At 42.9% G+C, this 17,852-nt stretch overlaps 1 protein-coding gene across 8 annotated transcripts in view; it reads left to right on the top strand.

Moving 5' to 3' along the window:
- ENPP2 (ectonucleotide pyrophosphatase/phosphodiesterase 2) overlaps nt 1-17,852 on the top strand; it is a 129,513-nt gene that overhangs the window by 26,676 nt on the left and 84,985 nt on the right. For 4 of the 8 annotated variants that reach the window (XM_043880414.1, XM_043880412.1, XM_043880410.1 and 1 more), the window contains exons 1-2: nt 10,229-10,387; nt 10,607-10,709. In XM_043880414.1, coding sequence (XP_043736349.1) covers nt 10,355-10,387; nt 10,607-10,709 — 136 coding nt within the window. In that variant the 5' untranslated portion in view covers nt 10,229-10,354. Of the gene's footprint in view, nt 1-10,228; nt 10,388-10,606; nt 10,710-17,852 lie in introns of those variants that run through there. The other 4 variants (XM_043880413.1, XM_043880411.1, XM_043880409.1 and 1 more) reach the window with 1 other exon arrangement.

Raw genomic sequence — 17,852 nt, 5'->3', positions numbered from 1 at the left:
TTCACTGCGGAAATAATCTCACTAGCATGCTCGCTGTCTCTTTTTAAACAGCATTTTTGGAGATATAAACCAGAAAATCCATCCTTTTAAGCTGAAGCTTTCAGTGGTTTCTAGTACATTCACAGAGATGTGCAAACACTACCAGGATCTAACTTCAGAGCCTCTCTGTCACCCCAGAAGAAAACTTCATCTCCAGAAGCAGTCACTTCCACACCACCTGCCCACCACGGGTGTACCTTCTTTCTCTGTGGCTCTGACCACTCTGGGTAGTTCACGTAAGTGGATTCGTACAGTGTGGGGCCTTTATATCTGACCTTTCCACTTAGCATGATGTTTGCAAGGTTCATCCCTGTTTTAGCGTGTATTAGGACTTCATTCCATTGTATAGTTGAAATGGAATTAAATGCAACATTTAATTGCATGGATATACTAAATTTTGTTTATTCACTCATCAGTTGAGAATTCTGCTGTGAACATTTCTGTACAGGATTATGTGTGGACACACGTCTTCATTTCTCCTGGGTATATCCCTAGGAGTGGAATTGCTGGGTCACATGGTAACACTACATTTAATGCTTTAAGGACCTGCTGGATAGTTTTCCAAAGAGGCTGCACCCATTTTGTAATCCTGTCAGTAATAGATGAGGGTTCCAATCTTTCCACATCCTTCCTAATGCTGCTTATTTTTTGTCTTTTTAATTTTAGCCATCTTGTGTGCTGTGCCCTGCTTAGTCCTCCATCATGTCCCAACTCTTTACGACCCCATGGACTGGGTCTGTAGCCCACCAGGCTCCTCTGTCCGTGGGGATTCTCCAGGCAGGAACACTGTGGGGGGGGGGGGTTGCCATGCCTTCTCCAGGGGATCTTCCCAACCCAGGTCTCCCACACTGCAGGCGGATTCTTCACTGTCTGAGCCACGAGGGAAGCTGTTAGCCTTCCTGGTGGGTGTGAAATAGTACCTATTTCGTTGTAGTTTTAATTTGCATTTCCCAAATGAATAGCGATACCAGCATCTTTTCATGTACTTATTGACTATTTATATATTTTCTTTCTAGAAATGTCTATTCTACTCCTCTGAATAAGGGTTAAGTGTCTTCTTTTGCTCACCTCCAGGAGTTCTTTATATATTTGGATACTAGACTCTTGTAAGATATATAATTTGCAGATTTTTTCCACCTTTTCATTTTCTTGCCATCTTGACAATAATATTTTCCAACCCATGAGCATGATTGTTTTCCCATTTATTCAGGTCTTCTGTAATATATTTCAATTATGCTGTCTAGTTTTCAGTGTACAAGGCTCACACTTCCTTTGTTAAATTAATTATTAAGTATTTTAGACTTTTTGACACTGTTATAGATGTAATTGCTTTCTTAGTTTCATTTTTGATTGTCCATTCTGAGTGTACAAAAATACCACTGATTTTTTTTATCATGCCACATTCCTGAACTCATTTATTGTTGTTCTAGTTCTAACATTTTAAAAACAGATTAATTAGGATTTTCTATATAAAAGTTCACACCATTTGTGAATAGAGGAAGTTTTACTTGTTCCTTTCCAATTCAAACGTCTTTTATTTGTTTTTCTTGCCTAATTGCTTCAGCTGGAAGTGCAGTGCTGAGCAAAACTGGTGGAGGAAGGCAGCCTTGTGTTGCCCCTGATAGGAGGAGAGAGTCCGTCTCTCACTATTCAGTATGATGTTAGCTGTGAGTTTTTCGAAGAAATCTATTGTCAGGCAGAAGAAGTTTCTTTCTATTCCTAGTTTTCTGGAATGTCACTATTTGTCATCTGGTTGAAGGGGAATCACAGAAGTAGCAGTTCTGCTTCCTCCCCAAGAGGGTCCCATTGTGCTCCGAGCATGTGATGGTGCCCTTCCCGGAGCAAATATAAACTTCCTTTTGGTTTGAGTTCAACAGCTTTCTTGAGTGGAAGCTCAAATTCTTGGGACTTTCCAATTCAAATAGAAGGTCGTTACTGTCCCAGTTGAAACCTGTCTCTCCGGAGCCCTCTCCAGGGGCACCGGTCCCTCCACCAAGTACGTGCAGCCCATTTTGTCTCAGGGCTGCAGAGAATGTGCAGAAAGTGGCTTGTGGCATTTCCAGCTGAAACCCACACATCATCTCTCTACAAGTGAAGCAAATTCTCCTAGAACTTTTGTCACTACTGAGCACCTACTACATGCCCAGTGCTTTGCTGCCTACTGAGATCATGGGAGCAGATGTTTATCCTGCTATATTTAATAAAGGTTTAGTATTTGTATATTTCCTGTGTTCGACTACTGAGCTACCTGTTTCACATGCATTATATCATTTGATCTTTGTATCAATCCTGTGTGATAAGAGCTATTATTATTTTTGTTATGAGAATTCTAAGTTTCAGAGTGGTTAAGAAAGGTCTCACGCTTGAGAGTGGCAGGCCTAGGTTTGTTGGACTCCAGAATCCAGACTTGCAGTCTCTGTGCCAGGTTGTGTCTTTCGCCTGCTCTCTGGGAGTTTATATTCTTATTGCCGAGGCAAGAAATACTGAAGTGAGGCAGGCAACACTTCAGGGACAAGCAGTGACTGTCTCGGGTAGAGTCTGAGCTTCTCGAGGATGGTGCCACGGGCGCTGCAGTTGTGAGGGGCTTCTGGTGAGGGCGCTGGGCCTTGGAGAAGGCCACGGCTTGACGAAGGCTGGAGTGGCCACAGGGGGAGAGGGGCCGGGCTGAGAATCAGCGTGAGGGGAAGCATGCAGATGAGCTTGGACTTTCTGGGGCCCGAGTCTGGCTGGGATGAGAGCTTCTGTCAGTCATCGGTGAAAGATCTGATCTGGGGATAATTTGGGTCATGTTTTGGGGTGTGTATAGGTATATGAATGGGCTTCGCTGATGACTCAGACAGTAAAGAATCCACCTGCACTGCAGGAGACCTGGGTTTGATCCCTGGAGAAGATTCCCTGGAGAAGGGATGGCTAGCCACTCCAGTATTCTTGCCTGGAGAATCCCATGGACAGAGGAGCCTGGCAGGCTACAGCCCATGAGGTTGCAAAGAGTTGGATAGGACTGAGTGATTAAGGACACACACGTAGGTATATAAATTCTACAACAAAGGGTGGGGTTTAGAAAAGTATCTAAGTATCTAAGTAGTGGAATTGATTTAGTTATTGATTGGTTTCTTTCATTTGTTTTTGTAAATTGCACTCCTTGAACTCCCATGTTTCTGAGAAAGTACCATAGGCAGAAAGGAGGTGGTTGCTGAGATGGGATCCTGGCTTCCCAGTCCCACTAGAACAGCTCCAAATTTAAACGTTGGTATTCATTTTGAGATTTTATTTGAAAGTAAGGTATTGATGCTTAAAAAAAGGGTTTCAAACCACGGAGTTAGCCCAATAATCCTGCTTTACAGTTGAATAAACACAGGCTTAAAGGGACACAGCTAGTTAGTAAGAGAACAAGAATTCAAGTTCAAGTCCCAATTTCTTTATGCCAAATCCTTCACTGGACAAACATTTATTGTCTGTCGGTTGCACCCCAGGAAAGATGCAAGGCTCTATGGAGTGCAGGGTGAGTGGGCAGTGTATCTGAAGTGACCCTGAAGGATGGGGATGCCTAAAAAGAGATTACAGATGCAATGGGAAGCCCTTGCTCTGCGTGGGAAGGGCAGAAGTCAGGGGAGCTTCACAGAAGAGTGACCCCTGACCTGAATCCTCACGGTACCGGAGTGAGCCAGGGAGGCTAGGTGCAGGAGCGTGTTCGAGGTCAAAGCAACGATGTGTATCAAAGGATGAAGGTGTGAGAAAGCAGAGCCTCATCACGGAGGAGCAGCTCGTTCCCTCATTAAGAAAACTTACCCTTTATTAAGCACTCCTCTGTGCCCGGCATTGTGCTAGGCAGTTTACATGGATTATTTCATGTAATGCTCTTAAGAGTCCCGTGAGCTGGATACAGATGAGAAAACTGAGTCTTAGAATGGAGAAGTAATTCGCCAAAGGGTCATGTAAGGTCTAACTGTTAAACAGTGGTAGAGCCAGGATCAGAATTCGGGGAGCTTAATTTTGGATTTGGAGCCCTGTGAGCCTCGCTGAGCAGTTTGGATTTTGTCCTCTGGGTCAGTGGGTCTCACATTTGCAGCAGAATCACCTGATGGGCTTGTTAAAGACTCTGGTCTCTACTTTCCAGTTTCTGAGACCCAAGCATTTGCATTTCCAACAAGTTTCCAAGTGATTCTGACCCTTCTGGGGGTCACACTTCGACTGGAAGGTTTTCAGTTTAGCAGGGAAATCATCACATTTGCCTATATTTTATGCATGGCTCTCTGGGTAAGAAATAGAAAATGAATTACAGATTGGATAAGAGAGACCTCAGTGGAATGGTGTTTGAAGGGGCAGACAGTGCAAACGGGAAGAACAGTTACTTCTCTTATTTTTTTGTTCTTAGCATTTAATCATTATCTGATCAGTCCAACATTTACCTATCTGGATCTGATTCTGCTCCTTGCTTTGTCTCTTATACTAGAATAGTTACCTCTAACGTGTGTTCAGAAGACTGAAGATGAAGAGACGAATCTAAAAGTATTCATGCAGGAAGATAATTTAGGTATTCCTGGCACTCAGCAGTCTCTGATAAAGGATGGTAATAATTCTGATTAATGACTAGGATCTGCAGACATGGTGTCTGATTCGACGTAAGAGATTGAAAGGACTGTGACGGAACAAAAGTGGTTTTAAGGTTTCCCTGAAAGGAGGCTGGAGAGGGGGGTGGCTGTGCTTTGGGTGTGTGGCCTGGTGGAGAGACATCCCACCGTAGTGGAGAGGGGACCGGCCCGGCTCAGGAGGCCCAGTTTCCAGGCTGGGCCCAGCCCTTTATTCCACCACCGCGGGCTGTCATCTGTCCACCTTGGGCTGTCCTCTGTTGTTTGAGCTTCCATTTCTTCATCTATTGTGCTGGCTAAAAAATTATTTTGGGTTTTTCCGTAAGGTGTTTTTGGCCAACCCAATACAAGTGGAGTTGATGGCTTCTCAGCCTGCTTATGTGAGACTGGAGGATAAAGGATGAGAGTTCTCAACCTTGTGTTCATACTTTTAGTTAAATAATTTTCTCCAGTCAGATAGCCACCCATCCGTGGTCAGATGTTCACAGTTCACTTGGCTAAGTTGACTCAAACAACTTCCATTTGCCTGGAGTTTTACATGCACGTTTCAGAGTAGCAAAAAAAAAAAAAAAAGAGTTAAATTGAATTTGAGTTTTACAATGTTTTATTATAAGCTATAGTTAGGAACAAAGCTGAGCTATTTCCTGGGGGTAATTCTTCTTAAACCTCAATTATGAATAAATGTATTTTCAAGTGTTTCAAGTCTACTGTAAATTTACTTTAAATCAACTGTCTCAGAAGATTTTTAAAACTGCTGACACATGTTTTAAAGCTATTAGTGAGATCCTTTATTTTAACTATTTAATCCTAGAGTGTTAGCAAATGGATGCATATTGCTACATCTTTCTTATAATCCAATGAAAACCTAAGACGTGACCTTACTGGCCATCATGACCATTAGCTATTCGTTCACTCATGAGTCACATTTAACACCTTCCTGCCCCTCAACCTCCATACTCGGAGCATGAAAAAGTCCTTTTCCCGGCTCGCCCAGTTTTCTGCCTCTCCACCAGCACCATCGTTTTCCTGATGCCATATCTCACTCACTGGCTTTTGTCTGGATTACTGCCACTGTTTCCAAACTAATCTACTGTATCCATTTTGACTCCCTCCAGCTCATTTCCACACTGTACAGAGGTTAAGGCTTCATATCTCATTAAGCTTCCACTGATTTAAGCCCTTTAAATGCTTTCCATAGCTTTTAGGATCAAGACTATACCGCCCTACATGACTGATGAGGCCCCGCATGGACTGACCTCTACCAACCTCACCAACCTCACCTCACTGCAGGCTCCCTTTTATCTCCCTGCACTGGTCGAATGGGCTGCCTTTGGCTGGAGGCATGCTGCCTCCAGGGTGTGTAAAGCCTTTGCATATCCTGTTTGCTCTGCCCAACGAAGCCTTTCCTCCTCTCTTACCTCACTACTCCCCTCTACCCTCATATCACAGCTCAGCCGACACTTCACAAAGTCTTCTGCGACCCTCATGACCACATCAAACCTGGATCATGTGTTCTCATAGCATCACTGACCCCTATACATCTACGCCTGCCACAGCTGCAATTTTCCATTTATTTCTGTGCCTGTGTGAATTATATGGAGGCCAAGGGACTATGTTTGGTTTGGCTCCTTGTATGGAACTAGTGCCCAGAAGAGTGCTTGGCACACAGTAGGAGCTAATGAACATCTGTGCCATGAATGCATGTTCTTAGAGAGTGTTCCGGTATAGGGGCTCATGCTTAGATCCCATTGAGAGTACATGTAATGCATAGATGTTTATGATATAAATGGAAGTCATTGAAAGAGGTGACAGTGTTGATTTCAGCTTTCAACTGTGTAATAACTAATAACGCAAGTCCTGTTGGCATTTGAAAAGGCATATGCCACTTCTCACTGGCGAAACCCCCAGGGACCATAGATTACTCATAAAACGCTGCCCCTGTGGTTTAAACTCTTAAGTGGAGTCCACTTTATACCCAGGCAGTGCTGGATTGTGAGAGCAATTAATTGAGCCTGCTTGGTTTTGTCTTAGCTGTCGTGATTTTTTGCTCCATTTAGACCAGCAAATCCCTTCTGCAGAGCCTCTTGTCCGGTGTTTATTCTGAATTTTCTAATAGTTCTCAACCACAGCAGAATTGAAAAATAAGACTTAACTCAAAGAGTTTTAAAATAGGGTAGGAAGAATGCACGTGGGTTCTGTTTTCTTAATTTCCTGGTGTTTGTGCTGCAGGGACTGCTTAAGTGTTACCCCTGAAAATCAGGTGGTCAGTGACTGTCTGGTCGTCTTAGAAGTACTGTGGGAATAGAGTCACGTCAAGGCACCGTAATTGTAGTTAATTCTGCACAGTGAGAAGCTGGATATTGATAAAGTTTGAATCCGTTCATGAATGCTTCATAATTACGGTAGGAGGCAAGAATGACAACCCTCAATTACAGATTTTTTCAAATCTCACTGTTGACCTCAAACCCTTTTACCTTAATCAGGGCTTGGAAACAAGGACTCACAGAAGCATGCCATGAAAAGATGGACTGTGCATTTGTGTAAATGCAACTACTGTATTACAATTAAGCAATGCACACCCTGGCTGCGTCGTACCACCAGCAAAGTAAATAAAAGACTGTTTCACTGCTTACAGTTTGGAGCTGGAAGAACTGGGGAAGAACCACCATGGTTTGCCATTAAGGGATGTAAACTTTAATGTCCAATTAGTAGTGGATGCTATTAGTGATATATTAAGATTACATTGTGATTTAGGCCAGGCAAGTCAATATTCGGGACGTCGGTTAATTGATCAGAGTAACTTACTCTAATGCTCTTTTCTTACATCGTTGGTGTCAGAACGTGGCCCTTCCATTGCCTCAGAAGAGCCTATTGTCTTAGCTCTTGCCTGGCTCTAAACTTTCCCTTTCTTCTCCTCATCTCCTGGAGCTCATGGTTCGGAATCTTGGGGTTTAGACCATAAGTATCAACATTTTAAACAAGTTTCCAGGGTCATTCTTATGCCCAGTAAAGCTTGAGAATCACAGAATGATTTTTCAGGCCTGAGACTGTTGTTAAGATTTGTTTGGGTTTTCCTCTGCCAGGGGGCAGTGTTCTCTGAAGTATGGCTGGATTAATAAACCAAGTTGAAAGTTAATTTTAGTCTTTCTCGTACACTTTCTTATTTACTGACCCAACCACGAGTGACCTTATACCCAAATCTTAAATACCAGCACAGGTGAACTTTCTTGACTTAGTTCTGTTATAAAAGGTTTCGGACTCTATTTCAGTCATCTTAGTTGAATTTCTAGATATGCAGTATGCATTATCAGGTTTTTCAGTTTTCTCAATTTTAGATAATGAGGGCTAATTTTGTTTTACGGTTGATTAGATGCCTGAGGCAGGGACTTGGGTCATCCCCCTGACGGGCAGTTTGTAATGATGTCTTTTAGTGAAATTCTGTGTGACAATGGTCAGGTGGTGTGTGTGTGTGAATGTGTTCTGTGCACAATGACCATAGGAGATAAAGTGCTTTGGCCGAATGGTTATCAGAAATAGAGGCTGAGTTCAGTCCTCTTAGATAGTTGGTAACAAGTGCTGTACAGAAGTCAATTAGGGATCAAGCTGGGCTTCCCTGCTGGCTCAGACAGTAAGGAATCTGCCTGCAATGTGGAAGACCCAGGTTCGATCCCTGGGTTGGGAGGACCCCCTGGAGAAAGGACTGGCTACCCACTCCAGTATTCTTGCCTGGAGAATTCCATGGACAGAGGAGCCTGGTGGGTTACAGTCCATGCGGTCTCAAAGAGGTGGACCCGACTAAGCGGCTAGCAGACACATTTCATTTCTCTGGCTGTTACACTTAAGACTCCCCCCCTACCCCCCCGCCCCGCACAGCTACTCTGCCTGTCCAAAAAATGAATGGATAATGTTCAGCTTCTGAGTCTAATTATTCTTCAAGGGGAGCTTTCATTGTCCTCAAGCTGGGTTTCTACCATCAAATATCAGACAGATTCTGAAGTTGTTGGACTCCGGTGAGGGCAGGCGAGGCTGGTGAGGAGGTTGAACGTTTGGACCACTGTGGCGTACAATGCAATCACAGGATTGCCTTGATACTTCCCTTTTAGCTTGAGAGTTTCCTCTGTAAAAGCCTGCATCTTGAAACTGAACATAAAGAGTAGAAAAGTCTTACGCGGGGTTAACATCTTTCATAAGCCTTGCTAAACACCCGACCCCAAATCATTTCAGTATGGCATGCAGACTGAAGCAAGAGACTTCTGTAGAAAGATCCATCGGCCTGCCATCTCTGTAAGATGCAGAAGGAAAAGGATTTGAGAGAGGCAGCTGAAAGCTTGGCGCTGTGTTTTCTTCTTCTCAATTAGCTGTTACTAAATTCTGGAATATCTAATGAAACCCAGACCTACTGTGCAGCCCACCATAAACAAGCTCTGGCTTTTGTGCTGTGGGGTTTTATTTGAGCAGAGCCCCTGCTTCCTCTGTCGCTTGTTGCATAGAGCGCGCCCTGTTTGTTTACATACACACACATGCTCTGCGCAAGCACCGTGCTCCCCGGGTCTGGCCGGAGAAAAAACAGAGATAAGCTTTCCTCCCTGTGTGAATCCTGCAAGTGTACAGTGTTTAAAGAACTTTCAGCTTTTGCGGGCTTGATTTCTTTGAGAAGTCTCCTGGTGGCTAGCTAGCTCAGTAAAAAGACTTTAAGCCTCACAATAGCATCAAAGGCACAGTGTTTGGTAGCTAGATGATAATTTATCTGGGGAAAAACCTAAGGAAACAGTTCTGTAGAGCTGAATTCTTGCTGCCACCGAGATGTCCTTCCTCACTTCAGTCACGAGTAAAGCCTCCCTCCATCCCACCCTTGCTGCTCCCCAGTCCCTCCGAAACAAAAACAAAAAACCTATACCCAAAGCTGATGGTTTCTTCAGGAGGAAGAGGCAGGCAGACCTGAAGTCATTTTACTTCTCCTCACAAGGCAGGAGAACGCTGCGCGGCTTCAGGGGCATTCCCAGGATTTTGATAAATGTTACTTCTCTAAACTCTAAGGACAACACGGGGAAGCAGAATGCTATCTCTTGTGTTTTGTTACAATCCTGGGAGGTTTCATCGTGAGAAATGTTTGAGGAGCCGGGAGTCGCTGAGAATGTGGCAGAAGGGACAGGGTCGTTTATACTGCCAGAAAAATAAAGAAACGGGCAAGACAGAGGGTTAGTAGGTTTAGAAATTATAAAACTTTCCTTGTTTTTTTAAAAACATCAAGTCGTGAGGTTGACTGCGTTGAATAACCACGTTGTTAAACCTTAAAAGCTTAAAGCTGGTAGAAACCCTTTTGTGGCTCTGTTTCATTTTTATCGGATAAAATGCATTTGGTTTCTTTTTTTAAAAAACCATGTTTTCAGGAGGGAAGGAAAATGAACATGCAGGGTTATTGGCTGCAGCAACATAAGAAACCCTTATGTTACCAGAAGAAACCACATGAAAGGATCTGTGTGTCAGGGGAGGGACCGATCGGGGGTGGAGAGACCGAGGGTGATGTTTCAAGCTTCTTAGGCTCAGGGCTGCGATTTGCGAACAAACTGTGATGAAATCGAGCTTTGGACAAATCAGAGGAGCCTGTCAACCTCCCAGGTGGGATTACTTGTAGTTAATAGACTGGACTCAGAGCCCCAAAAAGCAGCGCATTCAGTGTGGGCAAACAGAACGCACTGCCACAGGCTTTCCAAGAACCCCCTGCCATGGCCAGGAGAAGCTCATGCCAGCTCTATCAGGTAGGAGAAGGCGAGCATGACAGGGGAAAGCCTTGACCTTCAGAGTTGCCTTCCGATTTTGAATTTTCTTTTTGCTTTTAAAATGAAGAGAGCACTGCAGGGTGTGTTTGGGAAGCTGCAGGGTTGGATGGTGATGTTGAAGTCATTTGCACTGCCTTCGTGGAATCTGATTTAGGCTTGTCTGGCTGCACTGACAATTTGGTCTCTTTCTTCTCTTAGGTAATATCTTTGTTCACTTTTGCTGTTGGTGTCAATATCTGCTTAGGATTCACAGCAAATCGAATTAAGAGGGCGGAAGGATGGGATGAAGGTCCTCCTACAGGTATGTGTAGCAGCTGTGCCCATTTTCAGTCCTTTCAAAATATTAAAAGTGATCACTGTCCACTTGTTAAAAAATGCACCTTTAATCTTGCAGTGTAACTAGTTCATGCCATCTCTGGAATAAAATCAGCTCTCTGTCCAGTTCAGATGGGGGAACGTGGTTTAGTAAGAGAACATTTTATGAACTCTTCCTGCTGCTTCACTGACTGTTTAAATCTCTGTCCTCTGAATTCATAAATGCTAAGATAACATTAAAGCTCTTGTGAACAGACAAGGCTGAAAAAGACGTGGTGAGAACAGGTGCTGACTTGATAGTAAAGATATTGTGAGTGTAATTTGTTGTCATATGATAGGAGATCTAGTATTTGTGTCCAGAAAGTTCTGACCTTGAGAAAAAGAGGGATGGAAGGAAAAAAAAAAAAAAAGACAGGGAACTGTTTTTATGAAAGTTCAGGACTATGAGGTTAAGTTTTAACCTAAAACAGGAAAAATATGAGAGGAGGTGCTTAGAAGAGCTTATGGGATTGACTTCTCCCTGGTTTCTCTTTTGGCCCAAGGAGAGGTGAGTTTTCAGAGCGTATCGTGACTTAACTAACAGAACTGAGGTGAAAGAGTTTCCTTTTACAATATACAGTGTGCCATAAGCAGTATGGGGATTCTTATAAAGGAGCTCCTTGTGCAGATCCAGGAGGCTTAACTGACCAGGTCTTAAGTAATGAGTTGGTTAATTTCCTGGAAATTGGAGCTGCTGATGGTTTTATAAAGAAAAATTACATATTAAGTAACGGGTACTCTAGGGGGCAATCTTTTCTTGACTTTTCCTGACATCTCAGCGTGTTTGCTGGCCTTCCTGTGCATTTTGTATTTCTCTGCACTGGATTTCTTGACCTGACTCATCAAAGACTGTCACCTGTCTCTTTTTAGCCAGCACGAGCATTTCTTAGCCAAGTTATGATCCACGCACTGATGGAATCCTGAACCTTCCTTATTTCAAGCAAGTGACTTTTGAGTAAGGGCGAAAGAATTATATCAAGAAGTGGTTTAGTGAATCCAAGTGGAGGGTGCTTGGGGTGAAAAGTGAGAAAATAGATCACAGAGATTGCACTCCCAGAGAAGCAGTGGGCAAAGTGAGCTGTCTTCTCTTGGGGAAGGGGAGGAAAGTGGATCCCTGGGCTGGAGGATCCTGTTTTTATTGGTAAGGAACGGTTGCTCCAGGCAAGTGTAACTCCTGCTCACATTGCCTATAACTGCTCAGACTGAAGAGGGAGGATCAGGCCTTTAGTTTGGCCATGGGGGCAAGCTTGAGAGCCCACTGCTGGCTCTTTCCAATGGACCCTCAAAGGAACTTTTTTCCTTCTTTGTATTAATATATTACTTTGGCTAAAACTGATATTAAAAGCGATTTCTCTGATGAATGTTGTAAAATCAAGTCGCTCATTATTTTCAAAGTTGACTTCTTCTTTTGAAAATGGTCATGAAAGCCCTGGATTGGCACCCTGGATCCGTCTAACTTGCCAGGTGATCTTGGGGAAGTCACCTGTGAGTTCCATTTCCTTGGCTGTACAATGGAGAACAGGCCTAGGTGATTTCCAGTTTTCCTTCTGGATTAAAAAAGAAAAACATGATTCTGTCTGTTCTGTTCCATTGCCTTTTGAATGTGTGTACCCTCTGCAGGAGAACTTGAAAAATATAGACCAGATTTACTAATCCTCAAATATATTTTGTGTATAATAAATAATTCCCATGCATTATTAAAAACAATTATAAGAATTAATGAATCAATGCTACTTCTGGAAAAATAATATAATCTAAATTATCATCTATAAATCCAATATATTTCAGAATATTTGCTTCTTGAATTATTGAATCAAATCATTGATTATTCTTGGCCTTATGGTATCTTCTAAAATAATTTATGAGTGAAAATTCTACTGCTAGGAAGTCTTAGTCTCGAGATTCATGTTAAGTCTGAGTTTGGGGATTTTGGTATGCCTGGCACTATTTATTTTTGAATTTCTGTTGATATAGCTTACTGCTGTTGAGGCACTGTAATTGATTTCTCCTGAATGAAGACTGTGATGTACTTTGGAAAGTGAGTGAAAGCGTAGTGCGGAGAGTTTAAGCATTTTCATCTTTTTAAATGTTGTGTGTGTCTGAAATGACACACACAGTTGGTGATTCTGCCCGCAAAGTGGAAAACCCTGGGTGAGCTGTTACATGCATTTTAGAGAAGATGCTAGGAGGAGAGGCTGCCATGCTTGCTGTCAGCGACACTTCGGTGTTCCAGAGTGTTCCTGAGAAGCTCAGTCTTCGAGATTGTCCCACCAAGTGGAAGGAACACAGAGGATATTGACGAATAGCCAGCTTCACACTGACCGGGGCAGTCGGCTTCTTGTTTAGGAAACGTCGTACCTGCCTCAGCTGTAGCTGAGAAGGTTCTCCACACATGCAGGCTCTTGCTGCTGGACTGTGGTGGGCGTTAGTCAGTTCAAGGCTGTGGCCGTGCAAACTATTATAACTAACTGGCTGGCACACGTGGTAGCCGGATTTTCTGTTAGGATGTGGTTATCTATCGGAAGTCATGGTAAAATAAGATTTCTTCTTTCAGATCATAGATTTATGAGAGGATATGAAATGAGCAGAACTAATTACAAGTCTGCTGGGTAAACATCATGGACCATCAGGTACATGAGATGGCTGGAATAAAATTTCAAAGAGAATGTCAAGAATACGTGTGATTCAGTTTAACATTCTTGTCCCATACAACTGACGTAGCCAGCCTGATTTACCTCCAAAGTTGAAAGAGAATTTATGTGTCTTCAGGTATGTGACACTCACGTAATGTGCTCATGTGTGTGTTTCTGTGTGATGGTGGAAGCTATTTCACTGGAGTTGGTGATGGATGCTCTTCCAGTCTCTGGGTGGAAATGGGATATCCTTTGAGAGCAGCAACTTCATACTTGAGAGACAAAGGGAAACGGGTAAGCTTGTCAATAACTGGCTAACAGAGACTTGAAAGCTTAGTTCAAGTCATCATCGTCTCAAGCCAGCTCCACTGGCTTGAGAGTTTAAAAGTACGTGAATGCAAGTGAAATTTCATGGGGAAATGTGAAGAGTGTCGCTGACAATTTACAAGTAAAGCTTTGCTTTGTGAATCCTGGAGAAAACAGATAATGGTGACTGGAGTGAGGAGGTTCACATTCATTTGATAGCTTTGGGCGTTTCACCCTACGATGCAAAGGCACTTAAATGACAAGGCAATGGCTTGGAGGGACTGTAAAGCTGACAGGTGACTGTCATCAGCCGTTGCTCTGCAGGGAAAATTAAAAGGACTATCATGTCCTGGGACTTTATGTTAAATCTCATGTTGAAACCAGAAGGCGTTTAAGTCAGTGGAACACAATGATCTGAGTTAGCGTTTAAAGAAGGGCATGGACTTCTCGGTTCTTTGTTATGTGGCACTTGGGTGCAGTGATTTTTCATGTATCTTCAGTTCAGTTCAGTTTCAGTTCAGTCGCTCAGTCGTGTAGAACTGTATACAAATGCTCTATGGTGACCTTCATGGGAAGGAAATCCAAAAGAGAGGGGATACATGAAAACATATAGCTGATTCAGTGTGGCAGCCTGGGGGAGAATGGATACATGTACATGTGTGGCTGAAGCCCTTGGCTGCCCACCGGAAACTATCACAACCTTTTCTTGGGAGGGGGTGCAGGGAGTCGAGTTCCATGTTCATTGTTGTACATATATATATATTTCCTGTCTATACACAAATACTTTTCTTTCTCGGAAGTATTAAAAAATTGATTAACCTTCAGTCTACAAAAAGTACCTACTCTGCATGATAGAAAAATCTCTCCTACAAGTTTAAACTGATTTATACCCAAAGCTTTCCCCCAAACGTCTCAAATTCCTGGTGGCTCAGACAGTCAAGAATCCGCCTGTAACGCAGGAGACCCGGGTTCGATCCCTGGGTCTGGAAGATCCCCTGGAGGAGGGCATGGCAACCCACTCCAGTATTCTTGCCTGGAGAATCCCGTGGGCAGAGGAGCCTGGCGGGCTACAGTCCTGTTGGGCCACAAAGAGTCTGACATGACTAAGTGACTTTCACTTTCCCCAAAATATACAATACGAAGCAACATATTGAATCTTAGTGTAGAAGATGGGCCATGCGGAGGGTGGAGGGGCACAGGGCCACACGTGCTCACACGCGCGTGCACACACGCTCGGCAGTGGCCTGCGTGCGGGTCTCTGGCCCACCTGGGAGCCCGCGGAGGCTTCTGGCCGGCCCGGCGCTCGGTGGGCAGGCCCGGCAGTCCTGTATCACAGCGCAGTTAACTGGCTGTGCCCCACTACGAACGGAGCGCTTTAAAAGAAATAGAGCTTTGCGTGCAGCAGAAATCGACACAGCGTTGTAACGCAGAGATGTGCCCGTGCCCGGTCGTGTCTGACTCTTCGCGACCCCACGGACTGTACCTCACCAGACTCCTCCGTCCATGGAATTTTCCAGGCAAGAATACTGGAGCAGGTTGCCATTTCCTACCCAAGGGATCTTCCCGACCCAGGGATCTAACTCACGGTTCATGCATTTCCTGCATTGGCAGGTGCACTTTTTACCACTGAGCCATCTGGGAAGCCATTAATTTAAAAAAGGGAAAGGAGTGAATTCAGACTAAAATTTTATTGTGAACCTAATAAAACTTGTTCCATTTCTGTTGAACAGCACAGTAAATAGTAGGCAAACACCTGGTAAGCAAAAAAATGTCCAAATGATATAAGCACACATTGTAATAGTAAACTTTTAAAATAACTTCTTAAAAATGGGTATTTTGCAGACTGTTTTTTTAAAAAATCAGTTTAGTTTATATTCCAGATGATTTTTATGCATTGCTTATCATAATTGCATGCTATAGAAAGGGGTGTTAACTATTCTTTAATTTTCAAATTTCGTAAAAATTAAAGACTAAAATTGACAAGCAAAAAAAAAAAAACTATACAGAATCTTCTATCTTGTTGCATTAACCAGAAATCTCCATCTTTAATAAAGTTCAACATAGCTTATATCTTCCAAAATCATGTCTTAAAAAGAACATCTAAAATTCAGAGCTTATGTGCATAATTTGAAAAATCCTTTGTTAATGAAAATTATATTGTAGTTATGACCAGATGATCTAAAATTGTAGCTAGGCCTTTGCTATCTTAAGTTAGGCCTAGGGTTCTTTTTTTAAAAACAACTTTTAGTTTTGTATTGGCATATAAAAGTATTGTGATACTTTCAGGTAGACGGCAAAGACATACATACACACATATATGTATGTATCTGTACATACATGTATCCCTTCTCCCCCAAAGTCCCCTCCGATCCAGGCTGCCACATAACACTGAGCAGGGTTCCCTGTGCTATACAGTGGAGCACTACACAAGTGAAATTTAACTCTTAAATTTTATTCAAATCATCTAGAAATCTGTTTTCTTGTAGTTTATGAGGTCTCTCTGCATGAGGACGTGGCATTTAAAAACACACTGAAAGTACAGGGTTCTGCAGGTTTCCCTGGTGGCTCAGATGGTAGAGAATCTGCCTGCAGTGCAGGAGACTGGGGTCAACCCCTGGGTCAGGAAGATCCCCTGGAGGAAGGCATGGCACCCCACTCCAGGATTTGTGCCTGGGGAAGCCCATGGACAAAGGAGCCTGGTGGACTGTCTTCCATGGGGTCGCAAAGAGTCGGACACGACTCAGCGACTTTCTCTTTCACCAGAGTTCTGATCTCCCAACCAAGAAAATGAGGATAACATTACCTCTTTGCCTGAAAAGATTCTTGAAAACAAACGTGCCATACTAAGACTGAGGAGACTATAAGATATTGAGTGTATGGTGATACACTTCATTTATCTCCAAATTTGCTTGAAGGCCAGGGTCTCCATTTTTACCTCGTCAAATTGACATTATCTGCTATATAAAATGCCATTTCATTGTTTGGTAGCAGACTTATACTACTGACTATGATCATACATGTTATTTGAGTGATTTACAAGTGAAATTAAACTCAACTTTCATTCAAATCATCTAGAAACCTGTTTTCTTATAGTTGATGGGGTCTTGCTACATGAGGATGTTGTATTTAAAAGCATATTGAAGGTACAGGTGTTTGGAAACTTCCCAAGTGGACCTGTTAATTTAAAAAATCGTCTATGAAATCTGGTTCAGAAGCTGTGAAGAAGAGGAGAGCATATGATGCTGAAGTAATGGGTATTTATAGAAAGTGATGGATTTAGGAAGAGGAGATACTGACACACAGGCTTGTATTAAGTGCTGCTTTAGAAGAGACGAGGTCAAGAGTATCAAGGAAAAATGGCAACTTCAGTGCAAGAAAGTAGGACCAGAAAGAACACATCGTATGCTCCAGAAGAGGCATAGACAGGACTTCACTCTTGAGTTGGCCGGCATCTTGATTGTCATCCACGTTGTCTGCCTTTTTCCTTGTATTTTATGCTTCAGACAAAGCAGGCAGACACCGGAGAACCAGACCTGTTTCGTGCTCTTGAAAAGGAGGTGGCATACTCACAGTCTGCTTCATTTCAAGACTTGCCTCTCACTTTCAGGAAACCCTCAGGCTGAGAACCATGGAAAATGGGAGGAATAGAGAGCGGGTCACAGCACAAACTCTGAATGCAGGACCAGACAAAACTTACAAGAAGCGTCCAGCTTTAGGCTGGGCTAAGCATTTTCAAACTCAAACACAGCCTCCCTCACTGGCCATCGTCCAAATCTGAAAATTTCCATTCTGCAGAGAGATTTGGCGGGAAATGTGATTGGGAATCCAGGATGAAATAATGTTTAGGTCACAGCTCGTGTCATGAATTAGGTTCTTTCAAATAGTCTAATTAAATTATCAATAATTTTTTTTTCTGTGCATAAATGGCACCAGAATTCCACAGTCCTCTGTGTAGGTATGCTAAGACGGAATGTTTTAGAAAGAAGGTTTACTTAGCTAAGTAAAAAAATTTCACTTGTTTCTCTCAGAATTATGAGTTTGAATGTGATAAATCCAATTTTACATTGGTGGGGTTTTTTAATCATGAAATTGCATTTCTGGGAAAAGTCAGGAACTTACAGCATTGCTTTTATGCACATCACATATACACA

This window comes from Cervus elaphus, chromosome 21 (genome assembly GCF_910594005.1).
Source record: "Cervus elaphus chromosome 21, mCerEla1.1, whole genome shotgun sequence".
Classification (NCBI taxonomy): Eukaryota; Metazoa; Chordata; class Mammalia; order Artiodactyla; family Cervidae; genus Cervus; species Cervus elaphus.
The sequence above is the reverse complement of the archived record's forward strand: the minus strand, read 5'-3'. Positions and strand labels throughout refer to the sequence as shown.